Raw genomic sequence first — 14,733 nt, forward strand, 5'->3', positions numbered from 1 at the left:
AAAATAATGCATGACGGGAATGTAAACAGACGCACGTGACGATTGATGTTGCAAGTTGCGCTTGTTCTCGTGCGAACGCGAATTTTCATTGGTCATAAACTTGTGAATTAGCGCGGCGCGCACTTTGTCGATGTCTTGGCGCGGCACGCGACGTGTTTAAAAATAGCAGCTCAACATTATCTTCTTTCTTCGGAAAACAAAACGAGCGTTCGGCTCACTTAAAATAACTGCCCGTCAGTGCTATAATATTCTCTCACCGCGGTCTTTGAATTGACCAAAGATGGAGGCAGATGGACCAAGCGTCCCAAAAGCAGACAGGTTCGGTGAGATGGATGATATTTTGGGGCAGTCAAAGGGCCCCAACAGCTTGTCGTTTGTCAGGCATCATCTGAAACGTCAGCGCGAGCAGCAGCAACAGGCGAGGATGGCGCAACTCCCACTGCCCACAGAGAGCCTCAGGAAGACGGCTGCTGCCGCTGCAGCCGCTTCCTCAGCTTTAGGGTCCGTTTCGGAGAAACCAGACAAGGGATCAAAGGTGAGTCCGATCCTATTAATTTTATGTATGGTAGGCCTATACCGGTAGAAAATTAAAATTTTGGAACGAGTTTGGTGCAACTGTTTTTTAATGTTTTTTAATGATTTGAAACTAAATTATAGGCTAAGTAAAAAAGTACTAAATCGATTGCTCATGGTCCAAAACGTAATTGGGGTTACGGGTCATTGAAGTTGAAAAAAAATTGTGGACAAACGTGTGGGAATGTCCCCGGCTCCTAAGGTACCATTCCCCTTAATAACAATACGTAGTCCGTACGTTTTTTAAGGGACTCTTTTAATATCCAGGATGCCAGCACAGACTCCTTTCAGAGTGCTCACACCTTCGAGGCAGCGAACATCAACGACAAGGAAGCGTTGGATCTGCTGGCCCTGGAACAGCGCCGGCAGAAGGTACTAAGGTCGGCCGGAGCTTTTCGCCGTCACATGTACAACCTGACCGAGTCCATTGCCTTCAATGGTTTCATCCTATCAGTTATCCTGCTCAACACGGGCATAATGTGCGCTCTTACCTACGACATAGTGGCAGTCCGAGTAGGTATGGGGTTCTCTTTTTCTGGGAGGGGCGGGGCGGGAGGGGGCCCGGGAAAGAAATTTCGCAGCCTGTGAGACTCTACGAATATCGAACAGTGTCCAGCAACAAATATAATAATAATAATCGGCATTTAAGAATGCTCTTATTAGTAAACTAAATCACAGCGCTTAAAGTAATATTATTACCCCGATCATCGGGCCAATTAAACATTCCAAATACCATCTCAGCTCCCTGGGGAGTATACAGCTAGATGCTGCCTGTTAGGCGCAAGCAAGCTTATTCAATCACAATAACCATCTCTGCCCTCACACCAGGTACACATTTACTCCTGGGTGGAGAGAAGCAATGAGTGACAAAGTGCCTTGCTCAAGGGCACACGCACCATGACCCCGGCTGGACTCGAACCCACAACCCGCAGCTTTACCCACAGACCACGAATCCAGTGCCCAAATAACCACGAGGCCACAGCACTCCACATATATGTTAAATTCTGAAGCTACCCCTGCACGGTATTGTACTTGTAGGCCTACTCACCGTTTTTCGGCTTGACCTAGGTATAGAATTCGGAAAGATGTTGGAAGACGAGCCAATTAAGATGACCACCCATTGCAGCAAGAGAAACGAAATAATTTTGATGCTTCTGTCAAATTTGATGTCTTTGTTCATCCTGCAGTGAGGGTTTATTCTACAAATGATGCCAAAGAGGAGGGACACTTACATGCTATCTGTCTGTCTCGCAAGGTCAACGAGAGAAGGGATACGAAATCACCGTTCATTTTCCATGTTTCAATCAACAGGTTGGCACGCTGCAGTCTTGGATCACGTGTTTCTGGTCATTTATTTCATGGAATGCGTCCTAAAACTCTTTGTTTGGCGACTTGACTACTTCAAGGAACAATGGAATATAATTGGTTAGTTTTATGCAGTATTTTGTTACCATATCATCACAAAATCCTAGCTTTAAATGTTGACTTGAGTAACTTTTTTGGCGGGACGCTAAAAGTTAAATTTGTCATGAAAGCTTAAAGCCAGCTGTTTAATATGCCCGTAGTTTGAATAGGACTGAACATGAAATTCAGTCGCCTTTCAGTATGGTCACCATCGTTCACCAGTAACCAGAATAAAATGTTAGTTTCACATTTTTATAGGCGCAATTAAATAAAAAAAGTTTTGTGCTAGACTTTTGCGGTATTTGTTAATTTATTTTTTTTCGAAAAAAAAACCCTCGCACCCAAATTTTATCCAACGAGTCAAAAGCAGCCTAATGGATTTACCTGCAGGGCAATTGCTGTTTGGCCTACATATTCTTTAGTCTATGGAATAGCCGCTTGCATACAGGCGTCTATGATCGATATTCGCGCTGATTCGGCGGTTAATAATGCAAAACAAGACTGCGTTTTGACCTCGAGATTTTGACCATTCGGGCGCCTTCTATCGGGTCTTCCGTAACCCTTTTTTTTTTTTTTTTACAAAAACATGGCAGCCAAATTGACCAATCAAGAGCTTAGTCCAGCTTATTCCACGTGAACGTCAGATCCTCAGACTACATATTCTTATGATTAAGATTACATTGTACAGATTTACATTGTTTCCAGATTTTACCATCGTAATTGTCAATATTGCGGACTTCAGTGTGTCCACACTGGTGGGCAATGACGTCAATATTCTCAACTTTATTGGCATCTTCAGGGCGATGAGGGCGCTCCGAGCTCTGCGAGTACTCCGGACGGTCAGGTAAAATGATGGCACTTTAATGGAAATTGTTTCGCATGAAAAAATAAACAACTGTTTCGCTTTTGTGGGAAAAAATAGAAATTATAATGCAATCCCGTAAAAAAGTTCTGTTAAAAAAAATCACTTTACGTATGTTTCTTCGGGGCCACCGTAGCCAAAAAAAGAAGAAGCTTCACCGGAAAAAAGGGGGGGGGGGGGGGGACCGGACATGGGTGAATTTTAAAATCGGTGAGGTTTTCCTGACATGATCTAATTTTATCCTAAGCATAGATCTCAAAATTCTCAGGAAATCATCAGCTTTTCGACAAAAGTATAATCGAAATCCGAGTGCTCGAAAATAATACTAATAACAAACACCCTCCACTACACTTGTAACAAAATAATTCTCATCTTCTAACATACATGATGTAAGCAACAGGCATTACAAGTTCGAAAGATCAAAAAGCGACTGTTCTTATAATAATAATAATAATTGTGCTTATATAGCGCTTTCCATCGTGTCAACGATCTCAAAGCGCTTTACAATTATTACCCCGTTCATCAGGCCATGGGACCATGCGGCAGCCGATATCAGCGCTCAATCGGTCCTCGACCCTCACAGGTACCCATTTATACTCCTGGGTGGAGAGGGGCAATTGTAGTTAAGTGTCTTGCCCAAGGGCACAAACGCCATGTTCCTGGCCGGGTTCGAACCCACGCACCTTTGTACATGAGTCAAACACCGTAACCACTGGACCATGGCGTTCTTCAAGCGACCTCCGGGCATTTTTTTCCTACCCATCTCGAAACGTTTCTGGCTTTGTGGGCCTAAATTACAAGATCTGAACATTTCGTTGAAGCCGATATAGATGCTATAATGATTCGAGAACGTGTTTTTTCCCTTTTCAATATTCCTCATGAGAATTAGAAGGAATCTATTAAAAATCTTTTCTATTAATTTCGTAGCCTCGACGCAATGTAGAATGCCTTTGTAAACCCATTTCAATTTGTTTTGCACCCAAGATTTCTGAAGAGTCTTCAGGTCATTATGAATACATGTCTGCAGTCAGTACAATCCATGGGAGCCATTACTATGCTCATTTCTCTCTTCCTGTGTATCCTTTGAAAAACTTTTAGTCTGTTAGCCATGCAGCGTGATGAAATAAAAGAAAACATGAACACTTGATTAAGACTAAAATTAAGAGTCTATAAATTCGTAACACTGATAATATTTAATCTGCGTAATTTGAATTCATATGCCAAAGATCAATGTGATCTGTGCCGTGAATTTTTTTTTTAGCCGTTATATTTTTTTGGCCTACCGCGAATAAATATTAATACGCAAAGAAAAATAAAGAAAATTTTTCTCATTCGTTTTTCGCCTTTCTAAATATATACTTTGAAATTCGTTATGTGGTTGGAAGTTAAAAAAGCTGGATACAAGTGCATTACCAAAAAATGAGGTCCCACCGAGATTTGAACTCGGATCGCGAGATTCAGAGTCTCGAGTGCTAACCGTTACACCATGGGACCGTGACTGACTCAGCGGGCACAATAAACCCTATATAAACAATAGATATACACTGTGTGTACCCTCAACATGCGAAACTATTGAGGGCGCTACACACAGTAACGTTCATTACACGACGAATGCCGGTCACGAACGCGCGGCTGATTTCCACAAAACTAGTGCATGTACATGTATGTAGTGCTAACTTTCCAGTTAAAAAAATTGTGTAGGCCCTACTTGAATAAAAGGGCTAGCCTCCTAAATAGGGTTGGTGACCAATGAGTGCCTTTATGATATACATGTACATGTACTTCGACTCCCCCATAATTATATCCCATAGCACTATCGCAGTCGCAGCTTGCTCTCATCATAACAATTACTAGCATAGAATGATTGCAGTAGTATCGCGGTAAATTCAAGATTTACATTAGGCCTACTAGGACGGTCTCGATGCTTTTGGTCATTTAGAGTTTACGCCCAAACCAGGGTTTTCAGTGTAAAACCCCACTCAGGGATATGTAGAACTTGAATTTTGCTTCCTGTGAAATTAAAGATAAACCTTCATTCGGGCAAGGTGTTACATTTTACGAGAAAAAATCTGAAATCACTGAGCGCCACTTTGTAATTATGGGCCACAGACACTTGGTCGCAATGTGGTCGCACAATATTATGTTTGTGCCTTTTCACAAATATGCCAGTGTGCACCAATTATTACTTTGAAAAGCGATAAGTCGCACTACTTTGTCGCGTAATTAAGCAAATCTAAATAAATTGATGTGCGTTTATTTGTAACTTGCGACATATCGCGCGACAAAATCGCGTATATAGTTAGGGGACACGCCCCCCCCCCTTTATTGGTGGCCTGCGGGCGTGGCGCCCTTTCGACTGTATAGCCTTGATGCTGGAACAACGGTATTACCTAAACTTTCACACTATTTCATGCTTTAAACATTCTTGTTCATTAAGCTTGAGTTTACGTATACTATAGCTGTTACTAGTTAAGTATCTACTTTGGCGGCAGCGCAATTGTCCGATTTTATTAATTGAAGTGCGCACGGTGAACCGAGTTCTAGGGGAGGAAGGAACACATGCTTTTACTGGGTCCAAAAAGCGCCAGATAAACCGTAGTTGGTAGTGAGTGGAAACGATTATAGTAATGATATTAATATGTTCAGGTCACTGGGCCTGGGAACTTCCGATATTTGTTTCAGTGCGCCATGTTGGGGAGCACTCGGCCGATTTTGTGCCCCGGCCAATGTTTCAAGACACTAAAATTGTTCACAACTTGGTTCAACAGCAAGAATTATTCAAAAAAAATGAATTTTTAGGCCTAACAAACCATCCTCCATGATTTTAAACCATCCTCCATGATTTTAACTGAATGAATTTGAAGCATGCAACAAAGAGGTTTGGCAACACTGTGACTGTTTGAGAACAAAATTCGCCGGCGAAATTAACAGGCGCGCGCCACATACAGTGGACACGTTCCGGATGACAATAAGTCCAAATATCTCACAAGCAACAAGCATTCGTGGGCTTGACACAATTATTTCTGAAGAGCGCGGCTCACAAGACTGTGGACTCGGCCATAACGAAGTTTGTATCGGGAACGGCTGGCACGCGTTGTACGTCTTGCACCGGGGGTGGGTGTTTTTTTTTACAATAAAAAGTGCCACCGTTATTGTGCTGGGTTTAATATCACAACGATAGACCTATACATTAATTCAAACACAAGTTAAAAGAGCTTTTTAAGTTTTAGAACAGACGATACCAAGTATGAAAAAAATGACTGTTTATTAACTTGGACTATTAAAAAAAATGACTATAATTTTTGTCGAATTTGTGGTTGGTCGTTCGACCCCTAGTTCTATGATATGTGAGCAGATTCGCTGATTTTAATTAAAATTAGCAAGACAACAGCCTCTTGACCTCTAGATTTTGACCAATCAGCGGGCGCTTTCTATTTCGGGTCTTCGGTCATTCACCCGTTGCGCGTCATAGACAATGGATAAAAAACCCTGTCACGCGCTCTGTATCATGTTACGCGATATGCGCTCGGCTGTTGTATTACAAAACACTGCATTAGAATTGCCCAATCAAACCATTTAGTCCTGATTTGGGAATGAAATGACGTCAAGATTTAGTAAAGTCGACCCCGATTGGCTGGCGCGCGGCTTGCATATATCTGCATGTCTAGACATATCAGACGTTATACAGGACTTGGCTCCGTGGATAACGGGTGATACTCGGACTATTCGATAATTCGAAGACCTGAAGTCCACTTTATATGCGGTGGGCTTGTTTTTGAAATGCACATTTATTGGTAATTTCTGTCTTTTTTTTTCAAGTTTCATTTCAAAACATAATAGGCCCATTGAAAATGCCATTGAATGGCGTTCTCGATCGGAGATCATGAGCCTCTTAAGACCATCAACGGTACCACACTAAAGCTAGTGACGGATTTTAAATACTTGGGATCAAAGATGGAAAGCTCTGAGAAGGACATCAAAGTAAGAAAGGCTCTGGCGTGGAGAGCACTAAACGACATGGGAAAGATATGGGCATCTTCAATGCCCAAGCCCTTAAAGCTCAAATTCTTTCAAGCAACGGTGGAGACAATCCTCCTATATGGCTGTGAGGCATGGACTCTGACAAAAACCATGGTTAAGAAACTGGATGGCACATACACCCGCATGTTGAGGACGGTTCAGAACATTAGCTGGCAGGACCACGTCACCAATGTCCGGCTCTATGGAAAACTCCCTGCGCTCACGGAGAAGATCAAGGCGCGTAGGTTGCAGCTTGCTGGTCACTGCCACAGACACCCTGAGCTGCCTGCTAGTAAGCTCGTGGCTTGGGAACCAACGCATGGCAGACGAGAGCCTGGACGCCCAAGGACAACTATGTTAATGACGTTGATGCAGGATGCAGGAGTCGAGACGAAGGAGGAGTTGGCCAGTTGCATGGAGTCAAGGGAGGTGTGGCGCGTCAGGCATCGTTCCCGCCTCAAGACGGCCTCACGGCAACGTCTCGAGCCGACTTGATAGATAGATAGATAGAAAATGCCAACCGGGGGTGTCATTGTCCTTTTGGTTTGTCTTTACATTTTCTGACCGTGCTGAAGTTAGGTAGGCCTACATGCATAGTTCTTATAACATCTAAAAAAATCAAGGGCGGGGGAAAAATCAGGAAATTCTTGTCAACAATTTTCTTGGCGGGTAAATATTGTTGAATTTGAGTTTTTGAAGTCACAGGTAGTGCAATTTTTGGTGGAAAAATTCCTTAACCTAGCCGGTTGATATCAGACATGTTTGCAGTGATTGGCCGAGGTCTGTATGCAGACGTGGACCCCAAACGCTTCGGTAACCTGGGCTCTGCTATGTTCACACTGTTCCAGTTACTCACTTTGGACGACTGGTTTTACATCTACTCGGATGCGATGGCCAAAGATCCAGGTAGGTTTTTGGTTGACCGACGAAGCAGCTGCGTCTCCAGTATTTTCCAGAGGGGTACCGGGAGGGGTGGGGCGGGGAGGGGGGGGGGGGTAAGGTGTTGGCTGGGTTGTTGATATAAGTCTCGATTTTTCTTGGGCGTTGCATGCAGTCATAGCATAAAAAAGAACGAAGGCCTGAAGCAATGAATCGAGATTTTCAAATCATGTATTGAGGAGTGGTGCATGACCATGACCTTAAAGATATAGTCCATCATTTGTAATTTGTGCATTTTGTTCGTTTGAAGCAACAAAAGTGTTGAAAATCTAATGAAGGATACTGAACAACTAACATGATGAAGTTTCAGCTCAGCTTCAGCTGTATATTCCGAGAAAAACAGCATTCTAGGATCTCAATTTCAAATCAAAAGTTGCTGAATCATGTTTTGAATTGTTTTGAATTGCAGCTATACGCGATGTGGCGCACTGATCCGACGAATTATAGCAACCGCGCGCGCCTGTGCGTCGTGCCAATGCTTGCGCGCACTGCGCCGAATAACAAAACGAACTACTAATTTAAATTTTCCTACGGTGCGTCTTAAGACGCACCGTTGGAAAGGCCTTCTTTCGTTGATTACTTCAATATGATAGCTTGCCAGAAAGATTAATTTCACAGGGAGTTTAGTCCACTTACTATCTTTCAACCAAGTACGTTTTTCAACAATACTACGCCAGTTACTTGTTTTCGGATGGCTGCAAAATAATGATGGACTATAGCTTTAAGGATTTTTCCCAGCAGCCTTTGGTTGATGATGATGTATATCGGTCAGTTGGGGGTGGGGTGGGGTGGGTGGGGTGGCAAGTCACCCCAACTAGTCCCCAACTGGGGCCGCCCTTGTAAGACGTGGCCGACCTAATGGCAAAAGAAAAACATATACATGTATATGTGAACGACATCTCCATGGGTTTGGCTTCAGTTTTAATATTGGCATTCTATTGTTGTAAGGCCTACAGCCTAATGCTATTGTAGGCCTAGCATTATTTTTTACACTGGTGATTAAAAAAATGTTATTAATAAATGTCTGTCCGTATCCACAGAATTCTTTGTGCAGTATTTTACACTGTGACGATTTCGACAATGTAGGCTATGTCTGTATCCACATAATTCTTACGAAGCATGGGCACTATCGAATTTGTATGGCGAATTTTGGGATGCGAAAAGCACTAACATTACAAAACACGTCAATGTGTTCAACATGAAATAGGCTCTCTAAATGTCATTGAGCCAATTTCAATTACAAAATCTATATTTTTGTTGGATTCACCTTTTGCAATCACACATGGGTCACAAAATTTACGCCCTGTTGCCGCTACAGGCTGATTATGGAATGATCTGCTATTATTGACTATTTTGTCTTATCTTTTGGCAGGTTACTTTCATATCATCTTCTATCTGTTACTCTACATTGCCTTCGAGTATTTCATCTTTCTGAAGTACGTATGTCTAATTTGCAAATTAACCCACGCCAATACAGACGTGGGCCGTTTTGCACACAAAATGTGTCTTTTTGTGGGTACATACCTAGGCCCTATATGTTCTCCAATACCTATATGTTCCCCAATGTTCCCCAATTCCCCATAACCCTATTGGGGAACACACTGTTATTTCGGTTGTGTACCATTATGAACCTAGCAACCAGTTGTGTAAAAAAAAAATGCACTAGTTGCGTAATATTTTACACAAGTTTTGTAAACAACAGTTTACACAACAGGTTGCTAGGTTCATATAGGCCTAGTACACAACCGTTTGATTTTTACACAACCGAAATAACAGTGCACAGGTATTGGGGAACATAGATATTGGGGAACATAGGTATCGGGGAACATGGGTATTGGGGAACATTGGGGAACATCGGGTGGGCCCCTTTTATTTTGTTGATACAGGGTGAGTGCACGCTGTTATTTCGGTTGTGTACTATATGAACCTAGCAACCAGTTGTGTAAAATATTGAACAAGTTTTGTAATATTTTACACAAGTTGTGTAATATATTACACAAGTTGTGTAATATTTTACACAGGTTCATATAGTACACAGCGGTTTGATTTTTACACAACCGAAATAACAGTGCATGCATGGGCTGGGAATTCTTACGGGTTGTAAACAGTCACTTGATTGATTTTGACTGCAAGGACAACTTGGCACACATAATGTATGTTTGCATAGGATCGCAATCTCAACCGTATACTCGAAAATATAGCGATTGTATTTTAAAATATAGGCCTGTGCTTGATTTGTTGAAGTTCCACACATTTGCAATCACTTGCCGTGAAAGATGTGGCCAAACTTATTTTATTATAGAATTGCAGGATTAACTATTATGTCAACATATGCTAACAAGTATACCCCCCGCCAACTGCCTCCCCCCCCCCCAAAAAAAACCCCACACCAAACAATCAGGAAACAGGGCAAAGCTATTCTTGTAAAGAAACATACATGTTGCTGAACCCAGTTATTTCGAAATTTTGCCTCGGTATAGGTGCTCCTCCCAGGAACAAACAATTATTTGGCCTAGATTCTTCGAATTAGGTTTAAAAAAAGATTCGGACTTATCCACGAGATGAGTGGGTATAAGCTAATCCACATCGTCTGTCACTTAGGCCTAAGTGTACTTGGGAAGTCGGGGATGCATGAGACCTTCAAAAGTGATTCAGGCATTTTTTTTTTTAATTTTTTTTTGGTAGCTTGTTTGTGGCGGTGCTTGTGGATAATTTTCAACTGACACTAGAGGCGGCGGCAGCCAAAGAAGCCATACGTAAAGAAGCAATCGTGAGTTTGCTACAAAAACACCGAATAATGGACCATGTAACGATCTTCAAGATTATGGAAGCGAAAAAATTGCAAAACCCCAGAGTATAACTGCTTAACCCGACTATACTGTACTGCAATTTATGTGATTTTTCTTGGGGCAAGAAATGCATTTTAACAATGAGCAGCAGTGTCAGATGTCAACCCTAGGTTGTTTTACTTTACGAGCACATAACGTGTTTGTCCCAATAATAACCAATCCCAGACAGCCCAGCATCATTGATCCACCCGAACCCAAATTAACCTGGTCAATATCAAACCCAACCCAGCACAGTCCAAATCAATCCAAATTGATCCATGCAGCCCAAACAAGTCCAACTCGGTGCTCGGTCTGACTCTATCATAACCCAAACCAAATTAACCAAGCCCGGAATCTAACCTATAAATTAACCCAGCCCAAACAAATCCGCTCGATCGATCCTACCTAAACCACCCCAAATTAGTCCAGCTAAAGCCCAACCTATCCATGTTACTAAACTGACTGGATAATTCGCAGAAAGCGGAAGAGGAGGAGGTAGACGAAGATGTCAACGATCTACTTCAGACGAGTCGCGGTAAACCAAATTTCTTGATTGAAGCATCTTGTTATTATTACTCTCTAGCAGTCTCAAAAAAAAGTTCAGTATGGCCTACTTGCATGATCCTTAATTGCTATTAGAGATTGACTCACAGAATACAGACCCAAATTTAGTATTGTAATGAAGCCCGACGGCATAATCACCACTACTTGCATCTCTCCACCCTGAATGAAGTATAGCTACCGGTGTATGAAGAGATTATTAAAAAAAAAAACCTATATATAGTGGACTGTAGGCAAAGGGAACATCGGCTCCTAAATCGTTAAAACCTAGGGATGTATAGGTGACGGAGTAAATTTTGTTATTTCAAGTGTTAACAAGTCATTGGACCTTTCTTACTTCTCTTGAAATAGTATCTTCAATATCATCGGAAGGATTCTTCAAAAGCAAGAGGACAATCGAAGATTTTTATGCCGATGATGCTTACTCGGAAAGGTATACACTCTGTCCAAGGTCAAGAATATCATGGGCAGATTGAAGAGCAATAAAATGTTATCCTGGGATAAAAAAAAAGAAGAGAATATCATGCAAACATGAGGAATATCGCATTTTCCTGTTCGGGCTTAATAATATAATGTTCAGAAACTCTTATAGAAGTATCAGTAATATTCTTGTGTTTATGGTTAAACCACACACCTGTAAACAATCGTAATTATGCTTTGACAGAAAGATGCTCCATCAACTGGGTCCAGGGTAATTGCATTGAGCATTCCAAGGGTTATGCGACATTTAGTGAGCGTCGACAACACAGGGGCCATTTGAGGGGGCAATTTCGCTAGGTTCTGGCAAAAGCTTATTTTGTAGAGAAAAATAAACTAAACACCAGAATGACCGCCAAGTCTTGTCTTCAGTAAACATTCTGATGCGTCGAAATCAAGTAGAGCTTGCGTTAATATCGTAATGTGAATGCCGGTTTAAATCCAAGGGAAGTATCCCAATATACCATTGACTAATTTGAATACCTAAATTAGATTAAATAACACGAAGCAGAGAATGGTGAAGGGGAGGGGTTACCTTTTTGTACCAGTGACAATTAATAAAGAAAGGTAAGCGGAGGGTGTCATACAAAATTCCTAATACCTGTTTAATCTTGAGTTTGATATCTCTTTACTACTGCAGTGACAGACTGTATCTGGCACACTGTTTCCGCTTATTGGCAGCCATCGATTACAACGGAAACCTGTCCAGGAACCAAAAAGGAACGCTGGACAAAATAGTGGAAATTGTTCAAGAGGTATTTTCTACCCCGTTGCAATATACAGCCTGTCTCTCCCCCCCCCCAAAAAAAATGCTGCAAGCAGAAACGGGCTCTGCGTCCTTGGGATATTGAAAAATGTTTCATGATGTTTATATAATGTTAAACCTGGGATATTCAGCTTTCAAATGCTATTTGTTTTATCAATTTTGCTTTTGCCAAACCAGAGATATGGTCCGTTGAACACAAACACTCAAAAATCAATTTGTGCCACTTTCCGTAAGTTGATACTATAAACAGCAGTATTGTCAGTATTATACACATGTAAAATCGAGCAGAAAAACAATTAGTAATGAATAGGTGAAGAAACACTTTTGTTAAACATATTATAACTTTTTTTCATTATTTGTAACACACTCTCCAAATAATCACAATAAAAACATATCTTCTGGAATTGCGAACCTCAATTGAAGTGGGATTTGAACAGGTGCCATGTCTTGTCATGCCATTATTAGGCCTAACAATATAGAAAGTGGCACAAATTGATTTTTTGGATGTTTGTGTTCAACGGATCATATCTCTGGTTTGGCAAAAGCAAAATTGATAAAACAAATAGTATTTAAAAGCTGAATATCCCAGGATTAACATTATATAAGCATCATGAAATATTTATCAATATTCCAAGGACACAGAGCCCGTTTCTGCTTGCAGCATTTGTTTTGGGACAGGCTGTATATACAAGGCACTTGGGCCACACAATGAGTGCCGCATTCGTATAATATATGATTTGCAATCTGTATAAGGCAATGGCGCGCGAGTACAATTCAGTTGTGTTGGCATCGCTTGGTTTTTCGTGAAACACGTCCACGTTATTCGCAGTTCAATTTCCAAGTAAAAAAAGAATCGTTTCATTGAACAGAGACCTAACGGAAACTGGATTCCCCAAACCCCGTTGACCTATACTCTAATCATGTATTTAGACAGAATTTAGTAGGACTCCCACTTGTTATTAAATTTGTTCGGGGCATTGTATTCAGAAGCTGTGAAACCCAGTTACAATGCCGATCTTGATTATCACTTAATGAAAACGACTAAAATGAATTATTACCTAATCCCTCGACAATCTCCGATCGTAACTCAGGAACTCCTGAATACTTGATGTGCCTCGTCGCAGAACGCAAAGTAATCACTGCTACCCGTATAACGGTTCATATTTACAACGATCTGTGCAACTCCTAAAAATACTTGTTTCATTTTACCTGTGTCTCCTTGACTTAATGTTTTATGATGCCTGACCTTTATTACTGTTTCTTTTTATATTCTCCCCTCCATGTTATGTTTCAATTTACTCTTTCCATACGTGATGTCTGTCTTATGTAATATGTTTAGTTATTTACTTTTTTAAATTATGATTATCTAATGCTATCCCTCTGTTCAGCACTTTTAAGTCTCTGGGTTTTTGGTTTAAACCGTCTTTTTGATTTGTTTGCAGACGACCGATGACGCCTGAGCATTACGTAGCAAGTTTCCCCATGCTTTGAACGCTAAGGAAGCTGCCAAGCACGATACTGTGACTAGACAAGCAATCACAGAACATCAGTGACGTCACACGTTATAAATGCACTGAAGCATGTACTAAAAGTCTGAGGTCTCTCATTGGCTGATATCCGAAGAACTTTCAACCAATCACCTAACTGCAAAATATTGTAGACTCAAGTCAACGCATGATTTTCATTTCCTGCCAGCAAAACCTGCAGTAAGAATTTTTTTTTGACAAAACCAACATATAAAACATGAAAGGATTTTTTTTTGCATTGAGAAACACACCCATAAGGCCCTTAACAAAACAAAAATGTTATGCATTGTAGTTCATCAAAATTAGATTTCCCCCAAATTAATTGATTGAAAAGGCTATGGAACAACTTAAACTTAAACAGTCTCACAAACTGAAGAAGCAAACTTCCTTACTCTGAATGTACTTCTAATGTCGATCTTATTCTCCATATCTGCAAGTTCCAGATCCATGTTTGAAGGTACGGACGGGCTCTGGTCATTGGAGGATTTAGGATGGGATTTAGTATTTCTAATTGTGACGTTCTGAAGGAAAATAACAGTTTAAGAGTCCACGGGTCCAACTGTTATGCGACAGAGACTAGCAGCTGCGCCATGCTCATGAAACCAAATGGTAGTGAAAAAAAAGGTTTGACAGGTTAGGTTCAGAATTACAATGAAGTTAAGTATATGACATTTTTCAATCGCCATGTTGAACTCCTTACACTATTTTATTGAATTTTTCCCCATACATTAAACAACTGATCGCAACACTCTCAAAAATGGTATGAAGAGATAAAAC

At 41.1% G+C, this 14,733-nt stretch overlaps 1 protein-coding gene and 1 non-coding gene across 2 annotated transcripts; one reads left to right on the plus strand and one right to left on the minus strand.

Annotated features, from left to right (window-relative positions):
• The first annotated feature begins 83 nt into the window (after positions 1 to 83).
• Positions 84 to 13,979, plus strand: LOC119720911 (cation channel sperm-associated protein 1-like). The gene is made up of 12 exons (XM_038190779.1): positions 84 to 535; positions 841 to 1,090; positions 1,885 to 1,998; positions 2,683 to 2,821; positions 3,824 to 3,915; positions 7,616 to 7,765; positions 9,171 to 9,234; positions 10,484 to 10,568; positions 11,104 to 11,161; positions 11,539 to 11,620; positions 12,305 to 12,419; positions 13,873 to 13,979. The coding sequence occupies exons 1-12, from the start codon at positions 281 to 283 to the stop codon at positions 13,888 to 13,890; spliced, it is 1,422 nt and encodes a 473-aa protein (XP_038046707.1). The 5' UTR covers positions 84 to 280; the 3' UTR covers positions 13,891 to 13,979.
• Trnaq-cug lies at positions 4,262 to 4,333 on the minus strand. The gene has a single exon. It is a non-coding gene; the product is annotated as a tRNA-Gln (tRNA).
• Positions 13,980 to 14,733: the final 754 nt, after the last annotated feature.

The sequence above is a fragment of the Patiria miniata genome, unplaced genomic scaffold, assembly GCF_015706575.1.
Source record: "Patiria miniata isolate m_02_andy unplaced genomic scaffold, ASM1570657v1 HiC_scaffold_13, whole genome shotgun sequence".
In the NCBI taxonomy this organism is placed as follows: Eukaryota; Metazoa; Echinodermata; class Asteroidea; order Valvatida; family Asterinidae; genus Patiria; species Patiria miniata.